General features: G+C 48.1%; 1 protein-coding gene across 16 annotated transcripts in view; it reads left to right on the top strand.

The window, feature by feature from the left end:
• The window catches only part of Dysf (dysferlin), a 207,386-nt gene that overhangs the window by 33,674 nt on the left and 145,964 nt on the right, over positions 1-27,748 (top strand). For 8 of the 16 annotated variants that reach the window (XM_046432407.2, XM_046432400.2, XM_046432402.2 and 5 more), the window contains exons 4-11: positions 11,385-11,490; positions 20,499-20,613; positions 21,884-21,976; positions 22,341-22,552; positions 23,600-23,728; positions 24,102-24,164; positions 24,869-24,919; positions 27,329-27,359. In XM_046432407.2, coding sequence (XP_046288363.1) covers positions 11,385-11,490; positions 20,499-20,613; positions 21,884-21,976; positions 22,341-22,552; positions 23,600-23,728; positions 24,102-24,164; positions 24,869-24,919; positions 27,329-27,359 — 800 coding nt within the window. The remainder of the gene's footprint in view (positions 1-11,384; positions 11,491-20,498; positions 20,614-21,883; positions 21,977-22,340; positions 22,553-23,599; positions 23,729-24,101; positions 24,165-24,868; positions 24,920-27,328; positions 27,360-27,748) is intronic. The other 8 variants (XM_046432413.2, XM_046432409.2, XM_046432411.2 and 5 more) reach the window with 1 other exon arrangement.

Below are 27,748 nucleotides of genomic sequence, written 5' to 3'. Positions count from 1 at the left end.
GAATCAGGAACATGTGACTGCCTTAAAGAAACTTTAGGTGTTCACAATAGCGTTTTCTTTGGAATAGCGTGATCGCTCCCTACCTTTCGATGACCTGATAACTTCATAAAGTGTTCCTGGGGTTTGGGGGCAGACAGTTGCTCCTTCACCCTTCCTCCATGGCTGAGTGTCAGTGTGACTCAGGGCTAGGAGGCAGCTCAGGAACCTCCCTGAGTATAGGTGCTCCTCCCTCCTTCCTCCTTCAGCCGCTTCCCCCTCCATGCCTGTACTGGGTTGGGCGACCTGGTCCCATGGAAGGAGTGCAGACTTGGAGAAGAGCTGTGGTCTAGTTCCAACAGCTGTATGGCTTTGGGCAGGTCACCTAAGCTTCCTGAATCTGTTTCTTCCATTTTAAGTCAAAGGCAAAAATGCATCTAAGGGACCTGCAGTGAAGACGTGCTCCTCTCCTGCTAGCTCTGTTTGGCAAGTCTCTTCCCCGGGCCCCCTGTGCTGCCCTCCTGTGGCACAGCTGCTTCAAGTGACAGTTATTTATATGTCAGGAAGACCTGAGATTCAAGAGATGTCCCCTTGTAGCCTACTGTGGTGCCTAGACTCAGCCCTCTCCAATGGAAGGCCATTCTCAGCCACCTAAGGTTCAAAAAGGGACTAAATCATGCTAATTCATAGGTGGCAGCCCTGGGCTTGCTGTTCTGCTCTTCCTTGGGAACTTGGAGGATGCTGCTTTACAGCCCAGGCTCTGCTTAGACAGGCAGGGAGAGCGCTCACGGTGAGCACCTGGGTACCACGGTAGCCTATGAAGGGCTGTCTCAGGATTGGCAGGTCTTCCTGATGTAGATGGAGTAAGGTTTGGTGCTCCTGGGGTGAAGGTGACTGTGACTTGGTGCCTTCTGTGACACAGAGCTTAATTTGTTGAGGTCATGTGGGAATTGTTTTTTTCATTTTTTTTCTTTTTATGGCGGGGGGGGGGGACTGGGGATTGAACTCAGGGGCACTCGTCCACTGAGCCACATCCCTAGCCCTATTTTGTATTTTATTTAGAGACAGAGTCTCACCGAGTTGCTTAGTGTCTCACTTTTGCTGAGGCTGGATTTGAACTCCTGATCCTCTTGCCTCAGCCTCCTGAGCTGTTGGGATTACAGGCGTGTGCCACTGCGCTTGGCAACATTTAAAAAAAAAAATTTTGATACAGGGACTTTCTAAGTTGGTTAGGGCTTCATTAAGTCACTGAGGCTGGCTTTGAACTTGTGATCCTTCTGCCTCAGCCTCCCCAGCTGCTGGAGAATGTGGGGATTTCTTTTCTTTTAATTTTTTGAAAAAAAGGGAAAACGAAGGTTTATTGTTTTGCTAGCAAAGGAGAAACACAGGGGACTTCTGTCCCAGAGGCTGTGATTCTGCCCATCATCAGGAACAGGGGGCATTTGAAGAAGTGGCTCAATGGCTACATTCCTGTGTTCTCTGTTTGTTAATTTGGGAGATAGTCCTTTCTGAGATCTTCTGGTGCCATCCCCAAAGTCTGGGTTACTTCCTTCCCGTGGTGGGTGACTGCTCAAGGACAGAAAACTCTGTCTAGGCTGGGGAAGTGATGTGGGGATTTCTGGGAAGGAGCTGGACATGACTCTTAGTTCTCTAGGGTAGGAATGTGCCGGGATGGCAGAGGTGTCTAGGTGATGGACCTGGCCAATTGGTGCCTGTCACCCACACCTGGAGTGCTGATGTGATTTCGAGGTTCTGGGAGGAGCAGGTGATCTAGATCCTCCAGGCTGTCCAGAGCCTGGGTAGTGGCATAAGACTGAGGGTCAGGGGCTTTGCTCAGCAATCTGCCCCATCTTGGCTTTGTCTTGACCTGGACTCCTCAGAATGTCTGCTTCCTCATCAGGACAGCGGCAACAACAGTACCTATGTTGCAAGGTTGTTGTGACATTTCAGTGAGATAATGTGCATGTGCCAAATGCCTACTAGGGCTTGGGTCATTGAAGACATTCGGGTTATGGGGGTTATTGGTAGTAGCTGAATCCATGTAGATGCAAATACGTAAACCACACAAGTGTGTGAACATTTATCTGTATACCCCACGTGGACACGTGGCAGTCAGTACCTGAGTGTTCACTACTGTGTCACACACACATATGTGCAGATATTCTTTCACTTAAAAAAGTTGAAAAATATCATAAAAATTATAAAGTAAAAAAAATGATAAGCAAGCTCCATTCTTAAAGGTTCTAGTGGAAGATGTGTAAATTCTCCCACCTTTCACCCATCTGTTTCTTTCCTTCTCTCCAGAGCTGTTCACTATTAACAACTTGGTGCATATCTTTCTTGACTTTTCCTAAGCATATGCAAGCATCTCTTTATACAATGCATGCACATTTACATATAAAAGTGTCACCATTGCTTTTTGTCACTCACCATTGACCCTGTCCCAGGTCAGTATGTTACTTGACAGTGTGTCAACCTCATTTCTAAATGGTTATGTGATATTCCAGTTCGGGTGCACCAGACTTTATCCTCCTGCACTCTTACCGATTGGCATTTGGTTTCCCTCCAAATATTTTTGCTCTCCAATGATTATCCACGGAATAATTTCATCCAAATGTTTTTATGTTCTTATTCTATTTCTTTCTCTCAAATAGGTCCCTTAGAAGGGAGATCACTGGATCAAATGGTATAAACATATCTTTTTTTTTGTAGATTCTGTCAAATTAGTTTTAAAAAATGTCACCAACAGTGAAAAAAAAAATACTTGCCAGTCTTATTTTTGCTAGTGTGATAGCAAAAAACCCAAAGAAGGTATCTTGTAGTTTCTTTGACTTGCAAAGTTGAGCATCTTTTCATAAGCTTATTGCCCATTTACATTTCTTCTGTCTGTTGCCTACCCTTCTGGTTTGAATTGCTTTGCTTTTTTCTTATAAATGAACAGTAATGGATACCTTTGGGGTATTATTAGGGATATTAACACTTGCTCTATTTTATGAAGGGAGGATATTTTTTTCTGCATTCATCACTTGCTTTGTGATAGTGCATCCTCATGTGAGATTGATACCCACCAGATGTGTGTGTGTGTACACGCGCGTGCGTGCATGCTCACAGACATTTAAAAAGGCAGAGCTGCTGTTTGCTGTTGCTAAGTTGGCAAAAATAGGCATGAGTTCAGTCTCTGGTTTTAGCAAGCCAATTTTCTGGCTCCCCTTTCTGAAATCCTGGGGCAGTTGATTGAAGTGGGAATGTTTACAGTTTACTATCCCATTGTTCTCAGGAGGTTCGAAAATGTTGGCCATATCCTTATTTTCAAGGATTTTTATAATTATATTTTGATCTGGATTCTATCCAGGACATCCCTGAGTTTCAGAATAATTTTTCTTTTGTCTTTCTCTGGATTGAAGTAGAAAACTATTTAGAGTTACCCTGGGGTAGCCTCTGGAGAATTGGATACTGGAAGGAAGGCTGGCAGAGCCCAGGCAGACTCAGGGGCTGTGGAATGTCCTGCTGTCCCTCATTTCCTGCCCCTTCCTGCCGGGCACATTCAGCTGAGGGGCTCAGCTCACACATATTTCCTCCTGGGTGTACTGTAGCCTTCCTGGAGAGAGAGGGAGAAAGAGAGAGGGAGAAAGGGAGAGGGAGGGAGGGGGGGGATTTCCCGGGACTGGGGCTCTCTTGACTTTCCTGTCTAGTCTGAGTGATGAGGGGAAGATGCAGCTGAGTCAGGGAGGAGCTGAGCTGTAAGATAGAGATTAAATCAACATGCCCTTTGCTTAAGGTGAAAGATCGAGAATGCAAAATAGATACATTATGACCCTTTTGGAACATTAAAAAAAAAATCAAACTTTTAAAAAAGTTGCAAAAATAATACAGAGAATATTTAGTTACCTTTACTCAGATATACACATCATCAACATTAAAAAAAAATTTTTTTTTGATGCTGGGGATTGAACCCAGGAGTGCTTTATCACTGAGCCACATCCCTAGCCATTTTTTATTTTTTATTTTGAGGCAGGGTCTCACTAGGTTGATTAAAGCCTCTCTGTGTTACCGAGGTTGGTTTTGGACTTGTGATCCTCCTACCTCAGCCTCCTGAGCTGCTGGGATTACAGGTGTGCACTCTCACATCTGGCTTCATTAACATTTTAGTCCATTTGTTTGATTATAGTTTCTTCTCTTTTCTTCTCCCCTCCTCTTCTCTTTTTCTCTTTCCCACTTGAGGGTAAATTATATCATCTTGGCCTTTTTACACCTAAATACTTCCACATATATTTCTTAAGAGTAAGTTTTTTTTTTAACCCAATTGTAGTGTAGTTATTAACTTCAGTGAATTTAACGTCTATAAACTTGATTTATCTAATCTACTATTTGTATTCCAATCCTATCAATTGTATAAATATTGTTTATATAGTGATCTTTCTCCAGCACTCTTGCCAGAACAGGGTCCAGTCTAGGGTCCCGTATTGAATGCAGCCATATTTCCATGGCTTTCTTTAATCTGGAACATTGCGATTGTCTTTGTCTTTTCTGATCATTTGCACTTTTGAATAACATAATTTCCTTACTTTTTTTGAAAATAGAATACTCCTCATTTGGGACTTGTCTGAGACTTTCTCATGACTAGAGTAGGTTAGTATTTCCTGGCCGGAATGCTGTCCAAGTGAGGTGCCCATCTCATCATGGAGGCACCTGATGTTCCTCCCTGGGGATGTTCATTTCCATCACCTGGCCAGGTGTTGTCTGATTTTTCAATTGTCTCTTTATTGCTCTTTCTTCCCCTTGAACTCTTAAGAGATGTTTTAAGATGATGCAAATGTCCTGCTCCTAATCAAGATGGCTCCCTGGATTTGGCACCTGGGCATGATTCTTGCCTGATCTAGTCTCTACCATGATGGTCGTGAGCTGCTTTCTTGTCTCCAGCCCCCCTTCCGCATGTGCCAGTCTGGGCTGAGTGAGCTGCTCCCGCCAAGCCCCACATGGTCACAGTAATGGCACCATCATCCCTATCCTGTGTCCCTACAGTGTTCTGGCCACCTATGCTTTCGCTCGAGCTCACCCCTGGCTCAAGGCCAATTTTCCAGGTTGAAAGACCCCCAAGCTACCAGTCTCATCTCCTGCATTCATGAAGGACAGTGCTGGAGGGAGGAAGAAGCCATTCCAGGGCTGAATTATTCTGTTAGGAAGTCTTTCCTTCTGCTGAGCCTCACTCTTTCTCCCTGAAAATGTTGAGGCTTTTATTTCTATTCTGCTCTCTGGAATGACACAAAGAAATCTAACCTCTTAAACACGACAGCTCATGATCTAAGGCGACCTTCAGCATCATTTGGTAGGGTGAGAATGTGCGGAGAAGGACAGAAAAAGGATGAGCAGGGTGGGGAGGAATGGACCCAGCATTCACCAAGCTCTGGCACATGTGTGGGACGTTAGGTTCCTCAGCTGAATTTTTACCAGAATTTTCTGAACTGTGTGCTATTCCCCTAAAGCTCCAAGATTGTGGTGGAGGTGGAGCAGTACTCAGTGCCCAGACTGTGGTAGGTGCTCACTATGCATTGGCCAAATGAGGATCAGTCTCAGGAAGGTTATGGAAATTGTGCCCAGCCACACAGCTGCCAATCAGCTGAACTGGGCCTCCAACCCAGGCAGGATGACTTGAGGCCTCTTATTCTTTTTTTGGTGGGGGTGGGTGGGTATGATGGATTGAACTCAGGTGGATCCAACAAATGCTCACCCTGCAAAGTCTAGACTACTAGATCTACCAATAGCCGCTCCATGTACAGCTAGAAAGTACACCCAATGAGCTTTTAAAAAGCTTTTAAAAATGTCCACACACTCCTGATCTCTCCAACAAAGAATTGGCCACATCCCTAGCCCTATTTTGTATTTTATTTAGAGACGGGGTCTCACTGAGTTGCTTAGTGCCTCACTTTTGCTGAGGCTGCCTTTAAACTCATGATCCTCCTGCCTCAGCCTCCAAGGGGCTGGGATTATAGGTGTGTGCCACTTCACATGGCCAAGAGCTCTTATACTTAATCACTGAATGTAAATACTGATCTAATTTAGGAAGGTAGTTGATGGAGAGCATTTTCAAGGTGTTGCTGTAGATTGAAAGGTACAGTTTGAGAATATGGGGTTAATGCGTGTAGCACTTTAGGATCAGCCACCTGGGGTGTCCCTGTTACTACACATCTTGTCAGCATTTCTGAGTCACCTTCCTTTGGAGTGTTTGGGAGAAGCTTGTCTCCAGCCCACTTCTCTGTCATTCTAGCTGCGTCCGCTCCTTCCTCCTCCCTGCTCCTAACAGTTCTTAGCCTCTCTGCGTTGCCCCAGCCTAGTTTGCTGCACCCCTTCATTCTTCAGTTCACAGCCCCATGGCATGAAGAAAGCACTGGGTAATTGGGGTGGGGGGCCTGACAACCCTTGCAGGCATTCAGACCATTTTCAGTGGACTGTCTGCTCTTTTAGGGGTCCTCAGCCATTTGGCCTCAGAATTGCCTCTGTGTGACCTACTGGCTTCTCCCAGAGTTTCAGCCACCTGCTTGACGCCACCTCTGCCCTCCATGTAGGACCTTTCTCTTCCACCTCTCCTCTCTCTTCGGGCCCAACCTTCAAACTCCCTTGAAAATTCCAACAATTGCTAATCCTGCAAAGTCTAGACTACTAGACCTACCAACAAGTACAGCTAAAAACGTACACCCAATGAGCTTTTAAAAAGCTTTTAAAAATGTCCACGCACTCCTGATCTCTCCAACAAAGAACTGGCAGGCTTTTATACCTTAAATGCGCAGGTGCAGCCACAACCCTGGGCCTGAAGTGTCTCTTTGATATGCTGATATCATTCCCTTTGGATATATTCCTAGAAATGGGAGAGCGGGTTCGTATGGTAGATCTCTTTCTAGTTTCTTGATGAAACTCCATACTGTTTTCCACAGTGGCTGAACTAATTTACATTCCCACTCGTTTCTTATGTATCATTCTAGAGTTCTTATTGCTTAATCCTCAATATAGATTCTAACTTTCTTTATTTTAATGCAATAGGTAACATATTATAGACATTCTTTTGTGCTTTGTTCTTTTCACTTAACAATGTGTCTTGAAGACTTTCTATAAAAGTGCATGATGAACTTCATTATTTTTATAGGTGTATAGCATTCCTTTGTATGTATTCCTTTGTATTCCTACTTTACCTGCTTTGCATGGTGGACATTTGGGTTACCCTGTGTTTGTTCTTACACACAAGGAAATAATAAGGCCCATTTTTTTTTCTTTTTTGTACCACGGATTGAGCCCAGGGGTGCCTTGTTACTGTATATATCCTTATTCCTTTTTTAATTTATTTTAATTTTGAGACAGGGTCTTGCTAAGTTGCTGAGGTAAGCCTGGAATTTGTGATCCTCTTGCCTCAGCCTTCTGAGTCATTGGGATTACAGGCATGTACTGCCATGTCCTGCCAGGTCCAATATGTTAAATAATTTAAAAAAAATTTTTATGTTTTATCAAAATGAATTTAACTGACCAGCTTAATTCCTGCCTCCCACACAGTGCTTCAGCATTGGATTTGGAGGCTACCACCCAATCCCTCTTCTCTCTGCTCTGCTAGGGCAGAGGCTCTACTGAATAATGGAACTAGTTCTTTTTCATGGGGGAAAAATGTGTGCCCTGTCAATACTAACCAGCTTTACTCCTCCACGCCAATTCCTGATTCTGTTTCCTTGGGTGGCAGCAGATTTTTTTTTTTTTTTTTGAGTCCCCATGCTCCTCTTGTTCCCACATTCCAATGGCTTCGGAACACAGCAAAGCCAAGAGAGATCATGACCAGGTCCAGGGAGGCTCTGAGGGCCTGTGGCATTTTTCCACCAGTAGGCTGCAAGAGGCAGGGTCAGGGGCCAAGGCTTTCCTTGCCACCCATCAGAGTTGGCTTCTACAGCCAGGGTCCCGCACAGGGGCCCGAGGCCCCTCCTTGCCTGGTTGGCTTCTACTGAATAGTGTTTGACACCTGCCATGCTACTGGTTGGTGCCAACTGAGTGTATAGCATCCCAGACGTGCAGAAGGCAACTCAAGATGGGGCAGTGGGTCTGGTCCCTCGGGGTCTGGAGCTCCCTGAGTAAAGACCCAGGGAGCTTTAGTCTCCACTACAGGAAATGGATGAATGGATCAGGAGAGGCCTTCAAGGTGTCCTCTGATCAAGGCCCTCTGGCCTCCCTCAGGGGGTCCCTGACTGCACCCCCATTGCCTCCTCCTGAGCAACGCTTGCACCAGGCCCACTGGTGGGAGGCTCTGCATCTCCCTGACTCTCCTGAACCAGGTCCCCACAGCCCGCCTCTTGGGCTTTGGGATTGGCACTGTCCAGTCCTTCCTCCTAGGGATGCCGGGGCTCTGGAAGCCAACTGGCACCTTGGAGGGACTGACCCCAGGGCTTATGGTGGTGGTAGACCTTGGAAGGTGCATTTCATGACCCAAAAAGAGGTATCAGGGAGGAAATAGCAGTCGATCTGAGGCAACTCGGAGGTGCTGGGCTGGCAGGGGTGGGGCCAAGGCTTCCTTCTGCATTTCCTCCCATTGTTCCCACCCCACTTCCGGGAATTCTCCTGGGCCTGGGCTGAGAGGTCAGGGCTGCCGACAAAGGGAGACAGGAGACCTGGATTTGCGCTGGCCCTCTGGTTTCGACTCCCAAATTGGAGCTCCAGCCCCATGTACAGGTCTCTAGTTGACCAGGCCTGCTGTCTGTCGCCTCCACTCCTGCTTCCTGGCCTGGCCTTCCTGTCCCCAATGCTGGAAGTCTCAGGGCTGTGGGGATTGCTCAGGAAATCTGGAGAGCCCTAGGACTGGCTGTGCCATCTCTGCTTGAACAAGTCATTCTGATCTGTCACTTCAGTTTTCCCAGGAAGGAGGGACAGGGTGACTGATCTCTGATGTTGCATGGTCTCAGGGGTCCTCTACACCTACTCTCTGATCTTTTTGACTTTGTCTGGATCCTGAGGACACTTGACACTTCAGTCAACATACTGTGACAGGTGTCCACCTCATGGTGGCTCTTTGGGATAGACATGTATATTGTGAGGGGATGAAGGAGTTTCAGAACTCTGCAATGAATATTAATAAGTCTCTCTATTTAGCCTTTCTTTAAAGAAATATGAGAAAAAAATTGACCTTGAACATATGCCACATTTCTTGTCTTTCTAGCAAGGTCACTTCAAGGTGACTGAGAGCTGGCCTACCCCAAGAAGGATGAAAATAGATGTACTTTATTGTCCAGAGGTTTATACAAGTGACCAGTTTTTATTTTTTATTTTTAGAGTGGTAAATATACATTAGAAACCTACCATTTGAACCTTTTAAAATATATATTTCAATGGCATTAAAGTTGTGCAGTCATCACCTGATTCATCTCTAGAACTTTTTCATCTTCCAAACTGAAAGTCTACACCTATTAAATCATAATTCTCCACTGCCTGGTCTCCCAGCCCTGGTGACCACACCGTTCTACTTCCTGTGTCCATGAATTTGACTACTCTAGGTACCTCAAATAAGTGGAATTGGACAATACTTGTCTTTTGGTGTCTGGCTTATTTCACTTGGCATAGTGCCTCCAAGGTTAACCCCTGTTGTGGCTCATGTCAGAACTTCCTTTTTAAGATTGAATAATATTCTGTTGTAAGTACGTATTGCATTTTACTTATCTGTCCATCTGTCCAACTTGGATTGCTTCTACTTTTTGGCTATTGTGAATAATACTGCTATGAACATTGATATGAAAGTGACCGAGTCTGTGATTTCAATTTTTTGGAGTATATATATCCAGAATTGGGGTAGCTGGGTAATACTGTAATTCTCTGTTTTACCTCTTCTGAGGCACCTCCATGCTGTTTTCCTCAGCAGCTGTACCTCTTCCTGTTCCCCACCAGCAGTGCACAAGGGGTCCAGTTTATCCACATCTTTTTTTTTTTGGGGGATGGGGTACTGGGGATTGAACTCAGGAAGTTCAATCAATCACTGAGCCACATCCCCAGCCCTATTTTGTATTTTATTTAGAGACAGGGTCTCACTGAGTTGCTTAGCACCTCATTTTTGCTGAGGCTGGCTTTGAACTCATGATCCTCCTGCCTCAGCCTCCGAGGGGCTGGGATTATAGGTGTGCACCACTGCGCCTGGCTGTCTGCATCTTGACCAATGCCTTCTCTCTAAATAATAGCCATTCTAATGGATGTACAGTGGTATTTCATTGTGAATAACAAGTTTTATTTTTTTTTTAAATCAGCTAATTAGGTCAAGATTGCAGTTTTATTTTATAGGGTCATAAAAACATATATCCAAATTAGTGGCTACAGGGGTCAGAAAAAGGATGGTCTTGGATACCAGGTTTGGTTTGGTTCATCCATCAGAGAAGAAGGAGGGGAAGAGGAAGAGGAAGATGAAGTGTGAGAATAAGGAGGGAAAGGAGAAGGAAGAAGGAGAAGAAGAGGGAGGAGGAGCAGGGGAAGAAGGAAAGTGAGCCGTGACTGTTCATTGGACTAATGAAGCTTCATGCCCTGATGGGACTGTCAGGATGGCTCGGATTCCCAGGAAAGCAAGCAGGGCCAGTGCCTCCCTTAGGTGACAGGTTCTAGTGGACTCAGCCGCTCACCCACTGTTTTCCTGCTGCTGCAGAGAGGCACGTAGTACATGGTGCAGTTTCATAGCTCAGGGAACACACTACTCCTCAGAGCCCTTCAAAGGGCCCTTCTCTGGCCACTGTGCTGGTGGCCCACTCTTTCCCAGGAGCCCATCGTGTATGGTGCCCTCGGCCTCGGTGAGATGAGTATCCTCAAGTGTGTGTGCTTTTGGCCATTCTGGGTCTCCCTGGGGAGGGAGGCTGTCTCCCCTGCCTGAATGTCCTTTCTCCCTGTCCCTGAAGACAGGGAAGTTCCTTTGTTTTGACTGATGATTGCTGCTGTTGAGTCCTGGTGTAACTGGTGTAGACAGCCTGTGTAGACATGGCTGATGGGAGCTGCTGGGGCTCAGGAGCAATGCAGGTGTGATGGTGGAGAAGCTGACCCTGCCTTCCAGGGATGCCGGCCTGGTATGCTGTCAAGGATTGGTGGGGAAAAGTCCTTACATGTGACAGTGGAGACCTGGCTGGGCCTCTGGGCTGTGGCAGGAAGGGTCAAGGTTGACCTTGGGGAAGGGCGTGTGCCTCTTACCCCTCTCTTATGCCCAGGTGTTTTCCCAGGGACCTGGTCTTCCAGGATGGCGCCTGATAGTGACTTGGTTGGGGACGCAGGGGGAAAGCTCAGGGGCTCCCAGGGGACTGGTGGTCTAGGTAGATCACCTTTGTGTATGTGGTGGTGGTGGTGCTGATGAGGGGTCTGGTGGGAGAAGAACCAGGGCACATCAGGCTAGTTTTCTACATTTGACTTCTCTATCCTCCTAGGTTCCTGGGGGAAGCCAAGGTCCCACTCCGGGAGGTCCTTGCCACTCCCAGCCTGTCTGCCAGCTTCAATGCCCCCCTGCTGGACACCAAGCAGCAACCCACTGGGGTAAGTACCGAATGGCCCCTGCATTTGGCCAGGTTCTGGTCTGAGTTCTTGGCTGGTGGCTCCTACTCTCTCTGTCACCTTTGATTTTCTGACTTCAGAGATGTATCAAAGTCCAGCTTCCGGAACTAAGCCAGATCTTGGGGTGACAGGAGGGACACAGAAATGGGAGGGAAGGGGGCCCTGGTCAAGTCAGCTTTGACCCCTACCAACTTGGCCTGCCTCTGGGTCTTGTTCTGTCCATTGGGCCACCTTCTGTTCCAAGTTCCCAGTCAGCCTTGGCCATGGCTCTCTGAGTCTCCCTGAGAGAACTGCCTTCCTCATTGCCCAGCCCCAGATTTGGAATAACTGAGTCATCCGGGTCACAGATTACCAGGAAGGAAGACAGACAGCCCTCCCCTGCCCACCAGGACCTGTCAGACCCCCTTCCTTTTCTTCCTTTGTCTTTCCTGCCCCTCCTCCCGCCTTGCAGAGCACTCCTGTTCCAAGCAGCCAATTCCCAGCCCTCATCTCTGGCCTCCTGTTATTTTTAGTGAGCTAAATATACCCTGCAGGGTTCTTTCTTCCTGGTCACTAGGATTCCTGACCTTCCCTCTAAGTCTACCTTCTAGGATGCACTGAGGAGCTATAGATCTGGAAATGCTTCCTCCCAGTGAGACCTGGGAAGTTCTGAGTGGGCCTTGACTTTTTTTCAGATAGGGTGGGGTGTGCTCCTGTGCGTTTGTGTGTGTGTGTGTGTGTGTGTGTGTGGTGTGTGTGTGATTGAGCCCTTTGCTGGACAGGACAGTCTGGGCTGAGCTGAATGGAACCACACTGGGTGCTGAGATCTGGAGAAAGGGAACAACTGGGGACCCAGAGAATGGATGTCCAAATGGGACATCCAAGGGTGCATCTCCAAGCCTCCAGAGTGGGAGGGGCTCGAGTGGCTCACTGCACTCCTGGTCTGTGACTTTCTTAATGCTGCAGTCTGCTCCCACGGTCTTGGGACAGTGATGGCCAGCCTGCTTCCTTGGTGAGGAGCTGCCACTTCCCAGAAGAATCCCTTCCTGTCTCAGACCTTGCTGGTTGATAGGACATTCTGGTTCAGTGCCATGTTCTCGAGTCTATCTCTGTCACTTCCTGAGTCTCCTCTTAGGCTTCCCTTGATCTCTCCAGTCTCCTGACACTGCCTCCAGTCAAGGAGGATTCCAAGGGGTGATGGAGCTGTCCCTTCAGGGATCCTGAAGAGGGCCCCAGCTGGCCCTGGAGAAGGCATAGGGATCAAGGGAGCTGGTGAGAGGCTGGTGGGGTCAGGGAATCTGCGACGAGCTTTTCCATCGCACCTAGGGTGAGGCCATTCTTTTGTCATTACTCGACCTTAAGGCCTCCAACCAGAGTTCCTCACTTCCTTGCTGAGATGCCAGCCTCTCTCCACCAGCCCTTTATGCATCTGTGGCGCTGGCATTTCCTGTACATGCTTCCCTCCAAACTCAAAGTCTCCTCCAGCCCCTGAGACAGAACCTTCCAAACCTGGTCCCTTTTATGGGACTGAGCCAGGTGGGCCACCATCCACCTCTCTTCTTAACTCCTGTTCCCACACTCTGTGGGCTTGATGCTCAGACGAGGAGACTGCTGCCTTCTCTCCCCTGTCCTGGGACCCTGCCTGTCTGCAGACAATCCTTCATCAACCATGTCTCCAAGAAGGGCATAGAAGAGCCAGGAGCTGGGGAACGGGGAGGAGGGCTGGACCCTGCTAGGTGAGCCCCCAGCTGGGGAGAGATGGGCCTCCTGCCTGCTGCCCAGGGTGCAGCCCTCACTGTGGCAGGGCCCAGAACCAGACTCTGCTACCTATGATAGCACCAGAGTCACAGTGCAGCCCCAGGCAAGTCATAAGGAGCCCTGGGGTGGTGCTTCCTGCCTGGGACTTGGGCTTTTGGAGTTGCAGTGGGAGACATCTTAAACTATGAACTGTGAACATTGCTTGGAGGGGACAGAGCCATGAGACGCTGAAGGTTCCACCAGCCACTCTTGAGGCTGGATTTCTGGGCTGGACCCCCCGAGCACAGCGTGCTGTAGTTCAAATTGCTTCTAAAGACCAAAGGAACCTGCTAAAGGAATGATGGGAGTGAAGAGAGGCCCTGCGGATTTGCTAGAAAACCCTAGAAAGACTGAGAGGAGGAGGAGGCATGGGGAGAGGTGGGGAGGTCCTGCCGCAGGCTGGGCTGTGGTTTCCCTGTGCCTATGGCTCAGTGTCCTTCCCCAGCCCTTCAGATATGGCATCTGGACTGTGTGCATTGGAGAGTCCAAAGCTATCCAGACAGCTTCCAGACTGATGAGGACAACACTGCCCCTGTCCTGAGGAAACTTGAGGCCAATAGGAGTGTAAGAAATGGCCTGTGTGTGCATTTTAAAAGCAGCTCACTGACGAGGGTGTGGACACATGATGAGAACTAATTTGACATTGTTGCAGCCTTTAAGCCAGAGTCAGATCAGAAAGGGAAACCCCCTGGATGACAAGAGCACATGGGGTGGTTCGGGGAAGCCAGGGCACTGCATGCTGGGATCAGGCACAAAATGAGGACAGACAATGCTGCAGTGAAACCCTGAGCTTCTTTCAAGTGGTCTGAAGATTCTGCCAACCAACACTGTCAGCGCAGGCCCACCTTACCCTCCACCAGCTTCTGGAGGCTTCCCGAGGGAAAGGTGAAGGAGTCCTGGGCATACACTAGGCCTTGCCTGTGCTGTCCTGACTGTGCGTTGTGGGGGTGGGGTAAGGGTCTGGTCTTGAAAGAGCTTGGGGTGGAGAGTTGTGGCCCAGGAGTAGGCAGCAAGCTGCAGGCTGAGCAGTCAGATAACCTGCAGCCTGAGCCTGGCTGCAGAATCTATAGGGGGCCAGGGACCCAGGAGGAGCCTACACGGTGGCTCCCTGCTTCTGTATTGGGCTTCCTGAGCCCTTTTAGCCTGGGGATCATTCAGGAACCTCTAAAGTTCTGCTGATATTGTTGGCTGTGGACCCCCCAAAATGACTGGGGTTACCCCACTTCATAGCAGTGTATTTTGGAGGACACATAATTGATAATGGCCTTGAGGTAGAATAACCTCCAGCCAGGGACCTGAGAAACTGGGTTATCAGGTGGGTACATTGACGTGGAGGGCTGTGAAGAGCATCCCACCCAGGGCTCTAGGCCAAGGTCATGAGGTCTGGGACAGCACAGAGCTCACAGCCCATAGGAAGAAGACCTCCAGCACTGACTCTCTGGAGAAGGAAGGGTCCCAATGCTGGGTGGGACTACAGACATGATCCCTTTCCCTTGAGATCCTCAGTGGAGCCAGAGGCCTCCAGTATTAATTATCTCTGCTCCTAGCATGAAAACTAATTTCCCTGGAGTCCACCCCGTGCTGGGGCATCTGTTCTAGATCCTGGTTTCTAGACCTTCTGAAGCTGCCTGGGATGTTCCTGAGGCTCCTGGATGGGCCATATAAGAGATGGGCCTGGCTCTGGGCTGGAGGTCTCCTTCCAATGCCTGGAACCACCTGGATGTTGCCAGTTCTTTAGATGCTCAGTGCAGGGCTATTAGTGTGGAAGTACCTGATGCTCAAGAAACCCCATGAGGGGCTGCCTGGACTGCCTTCAGATTCTAGAGCTATCACCCTTTCCTGCTTCTTGCCGAGGGCTGCCCCTGAGCGCCCTGTGCTGAGGTGCTGACACCAGGCCAGGGTGGAGCCGTAACCCTCCTGCAGTGCCATCTCTGCAGAGCTGGTGTATCAGAAGCCCCAGGTGGTATGGAGCCGGTAGATAAGCAGGGTGAGCCCATACCTATGATAGCACCGAAGTCACAGTGCAGCCCCAGGCAAGTCGTAAGGAGCCCTGGGCTGGTGCTTCCTGCCTGGGACTTGGGCTGTTGGAGTTGCAGTGGGGAGGGGTATTCTTCCAGAGGATTCAGCTCCAGGGTCAGGATCCCAAGGGCAGCCAAGATGTGGCCCCTTCAAGTTTTTGTCTAACTTCTCTCACTGGGGGTCACTCAGACCACTTGATTTAACCCTGCAACCTGAGACTCCTCTACTCCCCTGACCCTTCTTGACCCTTCTTTCTAACAGATGCTACAATTTATGTTTATTATTATATATTGTCTTCCTCCTTTGCTGAGATATCAGATCCATGAGGTGGAGACCTTGTTCACAGGAATATCCCCAGGATCTTCAACAGGGTCTGGTCCCCAGCAGGTGCTCTCAATATGTATTTGCAAAGGGAATGAGTTTGTGAATTAATCGAGTTGGGCCAGACATGACAGGCAGGGTCCCCATTTCCTGTCTTTCTGATATGGACACACACACTGACCTAAGCAAACACTGTACCCAGGACTGGCCTGGTAGGTAGTCACACAGAGTCCCGTGCTCAGAAGGACCCTGGATTTGCTTTAGTTGTCTACCATTACCATGTTAAGATTCTAATAATTTTTGAATGAGAGACATCAGCTTTTTGTTTTGCACTGGGGCCTGCAAATAATGCATCTGGTTCTGACTTAAACTACTTCTGCAGCAGGGAGCCAGCCTGAGTGGGACAGGGGGCTCTGTCTGCTGAGTGAGCTTCTTGCAGTCATGGAAGGAAAGGATTCACAGATTTTTTTTTTAACACTTATTTTGAGTTAATTTAAGATTTAGAGAAGAGTAACCAAGAATATTATAAAAAGTGTTATGCTCTAATCCGTTTGAGACTAATCTGCCGACCTCCTGGCCCAGCATCCTGAACTTTAATGTGTAATTTCTATGATTCAGGACTCTGTCCTGCATAACCATAGCACAGCCTTCAAAATGAGCAAATGCCATTGACACAGCAGTTCATCTAATCCACAGACCTCCACTGGAGGTTCATCAGTCTTTTTTGACAGTATCACTTCTAGCCAAAGGATCCAGTTCAGAGTCACAACACATGTTGTTCTTTTTCTTTTCTTTTTTGTACCAGGGATTGAACCCAGGGGTGCTAAACCACTAAGCCACATCCCCAGCCCTTTTTATTCTTTATTTTGAGAGGTCTCCCTAAGTTGCTTAGAGCTTGGCTAAGTTTCTGAGGCTGGCCTTGAATTTGCAATCCTCCTGCCTTGGCCTCCCAGTATGATGGGATTATAGGCACCACAGCACCCAGAAGTTGTTGTTTCTTTAGGGTCTTTCTGTCTGAGATAATTCTTCAGTATTTTTTTTTTTACTTTTATCATCTTGTAGTATTGAAATGTTTGGAAATGCAGGTCACTTGTGTTATAGAATGTCCTTGGTTTAGGTTTGTTGGATGTTTCCTTGTGATTAGATTTAGGTTATGCGTCTTGGCGTGAATGTGGCATAAGTGATGCTGTGTTGCTCTCATTGTTCTTTATCAGGTGATATGATTTTTGATTTGTTTTCTTAGTGCATCATTCCCCTTGATCGATTGTATAAACTGGCATTTGCCGGGTTTCCCATTCACGCACCCCACCTTCTAATGAGTAAGGATTTTGTGGGGAAGTATTTTGTCTGGTCATAAGTATCCTGTTCCTCACCAACCTTTCCCTGCAAGTTTGCTTTACTTTTTATGGTGCTGTGGAGTCAAACCTGGAACCTCATGCATGCCCAACACTTGCCCTACCACTGAGCTGTGTCCCCAGCCTGATCTCCCAGTTTTGACATGAATTTCCATTGTTGTCTGCTGGTTGAATATATTATTGTTTTTTCTTAATTTTTTTTTTTTTTAGCCGTAGATGGACACAATACCTTTATTTATTTATTTTTATGTGGTGCTGAGGATCGAACTCAGTGCCTCATATATGCTAGGCGAGCACTCTACCACTGAGCTATAACTGCAGCCCGTATATTATTGTTTTGATGGTTCCTAAGTGGTGATGTTTCTAAATTAATCCTTTTTGTTAATCAGTTGGCATTCTACTGAAAGGAAAGGCTGTTTTCCTCTTTGATTATTTACTTATTTCAATATGAATCCATGTGTTTCTGTTTTATTCAATGGTTTAAATTGTTACTATCCTTATTGATTTTCATGTTTTAAATTGTCCCAGATTTGGCCGGACAATCAGGGAGCCCCTGTCTTCTGTGTCTTTTTGAGATGTTTCTATTATTCACTGAGCATTTCCTTGCTTTCTGGCTGAAATGATGATCCAGGCTCATCTTGTACCTCCTCTGCCTTAGCCCCAGAATTAATTACTTTTCCAAAGATCCCTATTAACCTTTTTTAAATATATATTTTTGGTTGTTGAGGGATCTTTATTTTTATTTATTATTTATGTGCTGTGCTGAGAATTGAACCCAGTACCTCACACTTGCTAGACAAGTGCTCTCTCACTGAGCTACAATTCCAGCCCAACTAGCCTTTTGATAAAGTGGGGGAAACCCCAAGAAGGGTTTTAGAAATAGAGATGCAAGGCCCCCTGGTGTCTCTACCCTGTCCCTTGCTCCAGGTTGTTTGTCGTAGTTGTCGTGGTCGTGGTCCTCCTCCTCCTCCTCCTCCTTTTTAAAAATTTGTTCTAATTAGATATACATGACAGCAGAATGTATTGCCACTCACTGTACACAAATGGAGCACAACTTTTCATTTCTCTGGTTATACACGCCAGAGTCACACCATTCGTGCAATCATACACATACATAGGGTAATAATGTCCTTCTCATTCCACCATCTTTCTCACCCCATGCCCCCTCCCCTCCCCCACTCCCCTCTGCCTAATCCAAAGTTCCTCCAGTCTTTCCTTGTGTGTGGGGGGGCGGGGATTTTGGATCAGCATCCATTAATCAGAGAAAACATTTAGCCTTTGGCTTTTTGGGATTGGCTTACTTCATTTAACAGGCTATTCTCCAGCTCCACCTGCAAATGAAGTGCCTCGACCCCTCCCCTCGATCCCTCCCCTCGATCCCTCCCCCGACCCAGGTGGTTCTTTTCCTCAGGAGTTGCTGAAGCAGTCGGCGCTGGTGCTGTCCGCTCAGGTGGCGACACCTGGTGGTGGCTCACGAATCTGCAGGGCGGGTTATGATCCTGCGTCGGATGGTGGGATTTAAAGGGTCTCAGTTGCTTAGGGTGTCTACCTTCAGTCTTCTGAACCCTGCTTCCTACGGTCCTGCTTTAAATTTGCCTGGATGCCCTTCCCCAGGCTCCAGCCTGGAGGGTGTAAGCATGAGACCTCGTACATCAAACCCTTCAGCCAAGATCTTCAGCTCAGGGCTCTTTGCCTCAGGAACTCTGGGTGTTCCTAATATTATCAGAAAAGATGTCCACTGTCCTATGCTAGAGCCACTCGGAGGGAGATCGTGCATCAATAAACACTTATAAAAACTTTGCCAAAACCCATGAAAGTACTTATTGTTTAACGCTAAGCAGAAGAAAAGCATTTTTTTTTTTTAAATATAGCAGAGCTGTACATTATTTGCTTGAAACGACTGGAGAGAAAGATGTCAAATTGTGAAAGTGGAGGAATTATGGACAATTTCTTTCTTATGCATTAGTTTTCTTCTTCTTCTCCTTCTTCTCTTTCCTCTTCTTCCTCCTCCTTGCCCTAACTCCTTCTTCCCAAGGGGCACTTTACCATTGAGCTGCTTTCCCAGCCCTTTAATAATTTTAATTTTGACACAGGGTCTTGCTAAGTTGCTGAGGCTGGCCTTGAATTTGTAATCCTTCTGCCTCAGGCTCCTGAGTTGTAATTACAGGTGTGAGCCACCATACCTGGCCTATTTTTCTTCTTTAAGGTTTCTATACTTTCCAAGTTTGTTTGTTTGTTTGTACTGGGGATTTGAACCCAGGGGTGCTTAACCAGTGAGCCACATCCCCAGCTCTTTTTATATTTTATTTCAAGATGGGGCCTTGCTAAGTTGCTGAGGCTGGCTTTGAACTTGAGATCCTCCTGCTGCCTTAGCCTTCTGAGCTGATGGGATTACAAGCATACACCGTGAATATTCATTGTTGTCTGTAGGTTGAATATATTATTGTGGGTTGTTTTTGGATTTTATTTATTTATTTTTATGTGGTGCTGAGGATCAAACCCAGGACCTTGCACATGCTAGGCAAGCACTCTACCACTGAGCCACAACCCCATCCCTATTATTGTTTTTTTTAAAAATTTTTTTCTAGTTTTAGATGGACTCCATACCTTTATTTATTTATTTTTTTATGTGGTGCTGAGGCTCAAACCCAGTGCCTCACATATGCTAGGTGAGTGCTCTAGTTTCCACACTTTCTTAAGCAGAGTATTTATAACTTGGATTAAAACAGATGGCTGCCCCAGGAGACTGGCATGGGAGAGGCTCAGCCAGGCCCCTGCTGGCCTGGGAGGCGTGAGGCTGGAGTGTCTGTTAGGATTGTGCCTGCCAAAGGGCTCAGGGACTCCTTTGAACAGTGTGGGACTCAGGGTGGGGTTGAGGTGGGTCCTCTTTCACTTGCCTCTGTGGGGCTTGTCGGTGATGATCATCCCTTGTTGATGTGGATGGTGCCACTAGTTACTCTCCTTTCAGCAGAGGATGTGGTGGGGGCAGGTGTGCTCTAGGAGGGCGGGAGTCAGCAAGGTGAGTGGCAGCCCAAGACCCTCTCAATGCTGGCTTCCTGCTGAGTAGAGTAGAGCAGAGCTGAACTGTCTATGGAGAAGGAGGGCAGGTCCTTGGCTGAGCAGAATGGTTAAAGGGAGTTTTTCCTAAGACTTGAAAAATCCTGCAAGAGAAGTTGGATCCCTGATTACAATTTAATCCTCATTCACCCTCATAAAGAAGCTGCTATTGCTATTACTACCCCTCCTTACAGATAAGGCAACTGAGGCACAGGGAGATTGCATATCTTGTCCAAGTTCACCTAGCTCCCGAATGGTTAGAAACTGACCCCAGATTCTGTGCCCATAACTACCTGACTATGCTCATGGGTCCTTGGGGGTGGCTTTTTCACATTCCCTGCAGATTAGATCCTTGTCAGCGCCCTGTTCCCTGGGGAAGGATGCGGGAAACAGGAAGGATGCAGGAGGGCAGTGGTCTGAGGCCAGCGTACTAACCTGCTGCCCCATCCCCGTCTCTTCCAGGCCTCGCTGGTCCTGCAGGTGTCCTACACGCCACTCCCTGGAGCTGTGCCCCTGTTCCCACCCCCTGTTCCCTTGGAACCATCCCCGACACTGCCTGACCTGGACATGGTGGCTGGTGAGGAGCCCATCCTTTGTGTGACAGGGCCCCCGGCAAGAAGGCCAGCAGGGGTACCCAAGCCTGGGGTGGTGGGGCTGCAGAGAGACCTCCCAGCCTTCACTGCCTTCCCCAGATTGGGGCTGCCCAGGCGTGGAGAGGAGAGGGTTTGGGTGGGTGGGGAGTTCTGAGAGCTGCCTCTGCCGTGCAGAGAGATGGGGCAGGAGGCATAACTTCCTCTGTGCTACTGAGGGTGGTGTGAAGACACCCTCCCAGCTCCAGCTGCCCAGGGCAGGGGCTGTGCATGGTGGGCCCTCTGCAGTCCACAGCTCTGAGGTGTATGTGACTGAGTGAGGTCTGTCCAGGTTATACCTAAGGCCCCGCCTGCTCCCCAGAATCTAGTGCTTCCCTCTCCTAGCTCCAATTGGCCTTTAGTGATGACATGTGACCCAAGAGCTAGTTTTTCTTTGAAAGAATCCTGGGATAACATTAGGGGACATGAGTTCCAGTCTTGCCTTTGACACTGACTTTGAGCTGGTCGCTGTCCTTGTCTGGGCCTACAGATTATCATTTGTGGAATGAGCAGGCTGAATTAGCTAAGTCCTGGGCCTGCCTCAGTTCTCTTACCTGGGGGGCTTGTCGGGTAATGATCCAGGCCAGAGGGCCTGGCTTGTCAGGGGGGGTCGGGTGTGGGAGCGGGCAGGGCCTCTGTGTGGTCAGCCTGCTGGCGTAGGGCAGAAGCTACAGAGACGGGCCATGTGCATTTGCCAGTGGTGAAGAGGCTGGAGTTTCTCCTGTTTTGAAGAAGGGTCGAGGCAGCACAGCATGGAAACCGGAGCAGTTTCTGCTTTGGCTGGGTCTTCAGCCTGTCTGGGAAGCCAAGTCCTGTGGAGGGCCCTGTGGAGAAGGAGGCAGAGAGGGCCATCTTCCTGGGGCCCCGCATTGTCCGAGCTAAGATGGGAAACCACTCTGGACTGGGTTGAGAAGTCCAAGCTGGACTCGAGCTGGAAGAGGCTCAGGGGGAGGAAGAAGGGTGTTCTGAATGGTAGAGGAGGGGGAGGAGGAGGGCCCCAAAGACTCTGGGACCCCCCTGAGGTGAGTGAGATAGAATTAGGTTTGGGCCAGTTGGGGTGTCAGTCCTGCCTGCAGAGGTGGTAAGGAGGGACACTGAGCTTTGCCCTGAGCTGGGTGGGGGGCAAGCGGGGTGGGGGTTGGGGGTGCAGTAGGTGGTCTTCCCTCACTCGGCTCCCTCCTGCCCCTCCTCTGGGGCTGTGCCCTGCTCATGTGCCAGGTGGGGGACAGAGCCGGGCCGAGACTTGGTCCCTGCTCAGTGACAGCACCATGGACACAAGATATTCTGGAAAGAAGTGGCTGGTCCCCACGGGTGAGATGCCAGCCAGAGCTGTCCCCATCCTAGACCCTACCACCTGTAACCGTCTCACCGGACACTGATGCCAGCCCGCTGGAGTGGGATGAGGCGGCTGGACGGCTCTTCTGCAGAGCTGGGGGAGGGCCAGGGCCATTCTTTCTTCCTCCTGTGGACTAACTGAACTGGTAGCCTCAGGATTCGGCTGTTGGCAGCCTCTCTTCTTCCTACCCATCCACCCTGGCTTATGATGGGAGAGGGAGGGCACAGGCAGGTGGCGGTGGGTCTCAGTGCCCGTGCTCTCTGGGTCCTCCCTCTGTTGGGCTGGGTCCCAAGGGCAGGGCCAGAGGACCCAGAGCTCATTGGGGCTCTGTCCTCCCAGACACAGGAGGAGAGGAGGACACGGAGGACCAGGGGCTCACAGGAGATGAAGCAGAACCATTCCTGGACCAGAGCGGCACTCCAGGCCCGGGGGGCCCCACCACCCCCAGGAAGCTGCCTTCCCATCCTCCCCCCTACCACCCGGGGAGCAAAAGAAAGAGAAGTGCACCCCCATCCAGAAAGCCGCTGTCGGATAAGCAGCAGGACTTCCAGGTGATTGGGGCGCTCTGGCACCCTGATGGCTTTAACCCATCAGCAGCGCCTGGCTGGTGTGTCCAGCCTCAGGGGAGCTGCTTCTGGGACCATGAGGGCCTCCTGGTGGGAATCTGCTCTCCCTGGGTCCTGGGCAGCTGCTGAACAGGAAGTTCAAGTCTCGGGGCCTCAGAACAAGCCTCTGCTCAGGCCCAAGGTTTTGGAAAATACCTTAAAATCACTCACCCACTTTCTTATTGCTATGATAATCTGTCCTTCCATGACATGCGGTTTTTAAGAAGAGTTAATAAATAACAGTCGATTAGAAAGTGGAACCAATACACACCTTCTTTTTTCATGAAAATTACTTTAATATTTTAAAACAATATTTTAAAATACTCGATCTAATGTTTGGAAGTACAGATGTTCTTGAATTCTTCATTCACTTACAGTTCAATGGCAAAAATTCTTAATTTATGTCTCAGAATGTAAAAAAAAGCATTGCATCTAACAATATAAAGAACAGGAGCTGGGGACCTAGGGACAATAGCTCAGGGGAAGAGCACTTGCCTTGCATTTGTGGGGCCCTGGGTTCAATCTTCATGAATACACACACACACACACACACACAGACAAACACACACACATGCGCACACACACAAGAAAAAAGAACAAAGACTATTTATGGAGTCACTTCAATTCGTAAGCTTGACTTCTGAGGGAATTGTCAGTAAGGACTGTTCAGATCTCTAAAATGTCAGTGTCAATAAGGTCTCAGGTGGGGTTTGTGCTGAATGAAGAGAGTGGGACTACTCCCACCCTCCCATTGGGATCCCAGGGGGTTTACGCAGGGCAGCGTGGCGGCTCTTCTGTAACTATGGGATTTTATAGATGCAAGGGACCTTGGTAGGAGATATGCTTGTTCTTAGAATGCTCTTCCTAAAACATTTTAAATAGTCTTTCCAAGAAGCCGGCTGGTCCCTGAGATTTGTGTCTCTCAGGGCAGAGGGTGGGTGGCCTCATACACTTTCTCCCTTCTTCCTTCTCATGGTCCCTGCTGACTTTCAGATCAGAGTCCAGGTGATCGAGGGGCGCCAGCTGCCGGGAGTGAACATCAGACCTGTGGTCAAGGTCACGGCTGCCGGGCAGACCAAGAGGACTCGGATCCACAAGGGAAACAGCCCTCTCTTCAACGAGGTGGGAGACACTGGGCAATGTTAGGGCCAGAACCTTTGTAGGTCTTCCAAACAGGGAGCCCAGAGCAGTTTATTCAGAGTGTTCACCTGAGGTGCTAACTTTGGTTCAGGAATTGGAGAAGAACTCCAGCTATTATTCCTGCCCAGGGTCTCTCTACTCCATGTCCCTGTCATCCTGTAAGGCTGTGCCTGAGATGACACCCTCTGTGGGGTTTTGTCAGATTCCCAGAGCTCAGCATGGAGTTGAGCTCAGCCCTCATTTCCTATGTGGGCTCCACTCCCAGGCTCGAAGGCCTCTGGGTACTGATCTTCCCCCTGCCTGGCCTGTGGGGTCATAGGCACTGATTTGTCTCGGTTTTTCTCTGGACCAACAGACTCTTTTCTTCAACGTGTTTGACTCTCCCCTGGAGCTGTTTGATGAGCCCATCTTTATCACAGTAAGTCTCAGCAACCCAAGCGTTCTCCCCGGGGCTCTGTGTGCACATGTGTTCGTGCGAGGCATTGTCCGTGTGTGTACGTGCACATCTCAGTGTGCATGCGTGTCAGCATTGTTGGTGAGTGTGAGTGTGTATGTGTGTGTGTGAGAGAGATACGGGTTAAAGTCTGGCACCCGGAAAATGTGGACCATTCGCAGCCAGCCTCTGCTGGGCGTGGGAGCGCCCACACACCTCAGCTGTGGCCTTCCCTAGGGGTCTCAGGTGGGAAACCTCTGGTTGTAGAGGACGCCTTGGTTTTCATCTTATTTTGTTTGTCCATGGGCCTGCTTTTGGCCAATATTTTCTTTCTCTTGAGTCTTCTCCCACTTGGAAGGTGGTATATTCTAGTGGTTAAAATGCGGGCCTTGGCACCTGATTATCTGGACCCGAGTCCCATCTCTGCCCTTGTGGTTATGTGATTCTGTACAAGTCCTGTCATCTCTGTGCCTCTAGTCCTTCAACTGTGCAATGGGGATAATAAGAGTGCCTAGTCAGGGTACTATTCTTGGGAGTACTATTCTTGGGAATCATTTAGAACAATCTGGACTAGAGTAAGTGCTCATTATTGGCTGTTCTTATTTGGGAGAGAAGAGCTGTTGGGTTGAACCCTGTCTGAGTCCCAATTTCACTCATAGGTGTGGATTTTAACTGCTCTTTCCTCCTAGGTGGTAGACTCCCTTTCCCTCCGGACAGATGCGCTCATTGGGGAGTTCCGGGTAATTGTTCATTTCCTTGCGATTAGTCAGTTTTCACTTACCTGTGTTCCTGGAGGTGCTGTGGGTTACCTGCAGGGGCTGGCTCTCCAGAGACCCTGTGTTCCTGGGTCCATGTTGGGAAGATTTCAACCCCTCCCCTTAGAAACCCATCAGATTTCCCAACTCAGAAAACCTCTCCACAAAGGTAGCAGAGAAGTAGGACACTTTCATTGTTGAATAAGCATTAACTGGGGTGGGCTGAATATCTCAGGCCATCTGCTAAGAGATTACCAAGACAGGAACGAGTCTCATCCTTTCATATAGCCAGTAGATTACATATTTTCCATTACATTTTCATTCTTTTGAGAAAAACAATAACTAGCCAAGCATGGTGGTGAACACCTGTAATCTCAGTTACTTGGAAGATGAGGCAGGAGGATTGTAAGTTTGAGGCCAGCCTGGGCAACTTAGTGAGTCTCTGCCTCAAAGTTTAAAAAAACTAATAATAATAATAATAATAATAATAATAATAATAATGGCAGGCCGGGTGCTGGGGATGCGGCTTGGAGGTAGAACACCTCAAATAAGACAACTAGGTAGAACTGCTGGGCACACAGAATTCATCCTAGATTTGGTGGATAATGACCATCAGTGTCAACTAATTTACTTTATCCAGAGGAGGAAACAGGATTCCAACTCCTATCTTTAAGACAGGAGGTAGTTTTACAGCCTGGAGCATGGCACCCACTCAAGTCAGGCCGGTAGCTTCCCTCTGGGCCGTAGGAGGACCTTCTTCCTTGATGTTTACATTTCAAAGAGAAGATGCCCTTGACAAAGATGTCTAGTCTCCATATCATAAATTTTATAAAATGCTTAGTTAGTTTTTAGAAAGATACATTTCAAACAGATAAAGTACTTACATTTACTGGTTTTCTAAGGTAAAATGTATGACAGAAAGAGGAGAGCTAAAATATTCCCTTATTTCCAGTAGGAAGAATTAAGCCTCTTCTCTTTAGTTCCTATTTGTCTCTACATCTGGGAAGGCAGCGTCCACCCAATTCTGGCCAATGCTGGGACTGTGCAACCTGGCACTCTCTGCCCTGACCTCACCTTCACGGTGGGTCAGGACTGGGGTTCAGCTGAGGGCCCTGGGGGAAGGAGCCCCAGCCTGCTTATTTGTCCTGGGCAGCCCAGAAGGGAGCAGTCCACCTCTGGGAACCCAGTACCAGAAGCACAGTGTGTCCCAGAGGATGGTTCAACAGCTTGCAAAAAATAATTGCATAAAGTGAGACAGACCTGCATGGTGCTGCGACGTCATTTAGTGTGTTTCTCACTGATGTTTTTATTTGAGAATCTTTGAGGATTTATCAAAAGGAAAGAAAGAGTGCAGACTTATTTTAACCTGCCTCTGCTATCCAAATAAATGACCCCCTCCCCTCCTCTGGGAAGTAGCCACAAGATTTTAGAAAAACAGAATCTAATTTCTTGGTAAGGCATTTCTTTAAAGGAGTGGGTTTGAGTCTGAGTCATTATGTAACAAATGAAATCTTAATTATTTTGAGACTTGAGTCTTTATATTCTTGTTCTGAGAATCCATGGGTCAAGAAAGATATTTTTTCTAGTTATTAATCTGTGATAAAAAAAAACTTCGAATTTTATTTTATTTTTTGGGGGGGTGGAGTACTAAAAATTTAACCCAGGGACAATTTACTATTGACCTACATTCCCAGCCTTTTAAATTTTGAGACAGGGTCTCACTAAGTTGTTTAGGGCCTCACTAAGTTGCTGAGACTGGCCTTGATCTTACAATCCTCCTGCCTCAGCTTCCCGAGTTGCAGGGATTACAAGCATGTGCCATCATGCCTGGCTCAGACTTTGTATTTGAGGGCAGTTTTATGTTCACAGAAAAATTGAGTGGAGGGGCTGGAGTCGTGGCTCAGAGGTAGAGCGCTCGCCTAGCATGCGTGAGGCACTGGGTTCGATCCTCAGCACCACATAAAAATAAAATAAAGATATTGTGTCCACCTATAATTAAAAAACAAATATTAAAAAATATCAAGTGGAATGTGCAGAAAGTTCAGGTGTACTCTTTGCCCTTCCATTGCCCCTCAACCTCCCCTACTATCAACATCTTGATAATCTATGATTTTTTTTAAAAAAGAACACTATGAAATATAGGAAAGAAAAAAACAAATCAAGCCCCTCAGAGATAGCAGAGGTGCTATTTTGGGTATTTCCTTCCCTCTTTCTTTTTGGGGCATTAACATACTTTACCTAACTCTATAACAAATATATTCCATAGAGTGTCACATGACGTTTTCCTGCATCTCTAAAAGTTCTTAAAAACAACCCCTTTACTGGCTTCATTGAATGCACCATGCTGTAACACTTCAGTGCCAAGAGTTTGACTTGTGTTTCCTTTGATTTCAGATGGACGTGGGCACCATTTACAGAGAGCCCCGTGAGTTCTCACCCCTTTGGTGTGTCCTTGCATGAGACTCTGGAGGCTGCTTGGGGACACTTGCTTGGGTGCTCACTCTCCCTCCCTGGGGGGTTTGGAATGGAGGCGAGGCTTTCTTGGAAGAGAAGGCAGGGGTTGCATCCTCCTCGCAAAGCCTTCAGGCCCTCAGGAAGATGCAACCCCCACCTGTGTCAGATGGCCCATTCAGGGATGATAAACCTGGAAGGTCCTGGGGCCCAGGGTCACCTCAGATAGAGGCAGGTCATTTGGGTGATGAAGTCCAGGGATTCTTCTCTCTCTGATTTGGTCACTTTCTGAGGAGGTTAAAAATGGTTTAGCTTTGCCTCTTATAGAGGTTTCTGTTAATACTTCTGATCTACGTAGATGCT

The sequence above is a fragment of the Marmota monax genome, unplaced genomic scaffold (assembly GCF_021218885.2).
Source record: "Marmota monax isolate L192 unplaced genomic scaffold, Marmota_monax_Labrador192_F-V1.1 WCK01_AAM20220418_F8-fsc00106, whole genome shotgun sequence".
In the NCBI taxonomy this organism is placed as follows: domain Eukaryota; kingdom Metazoa; phylum Chordata; class Mammalia; order Rodentia; family Sciuridae; genus Marmota; species Marmota monax.
Note: the sequence above shows the minus strand (reverse complement) of the source record. Positions and strands in the feature narration are given on the sequence as shown.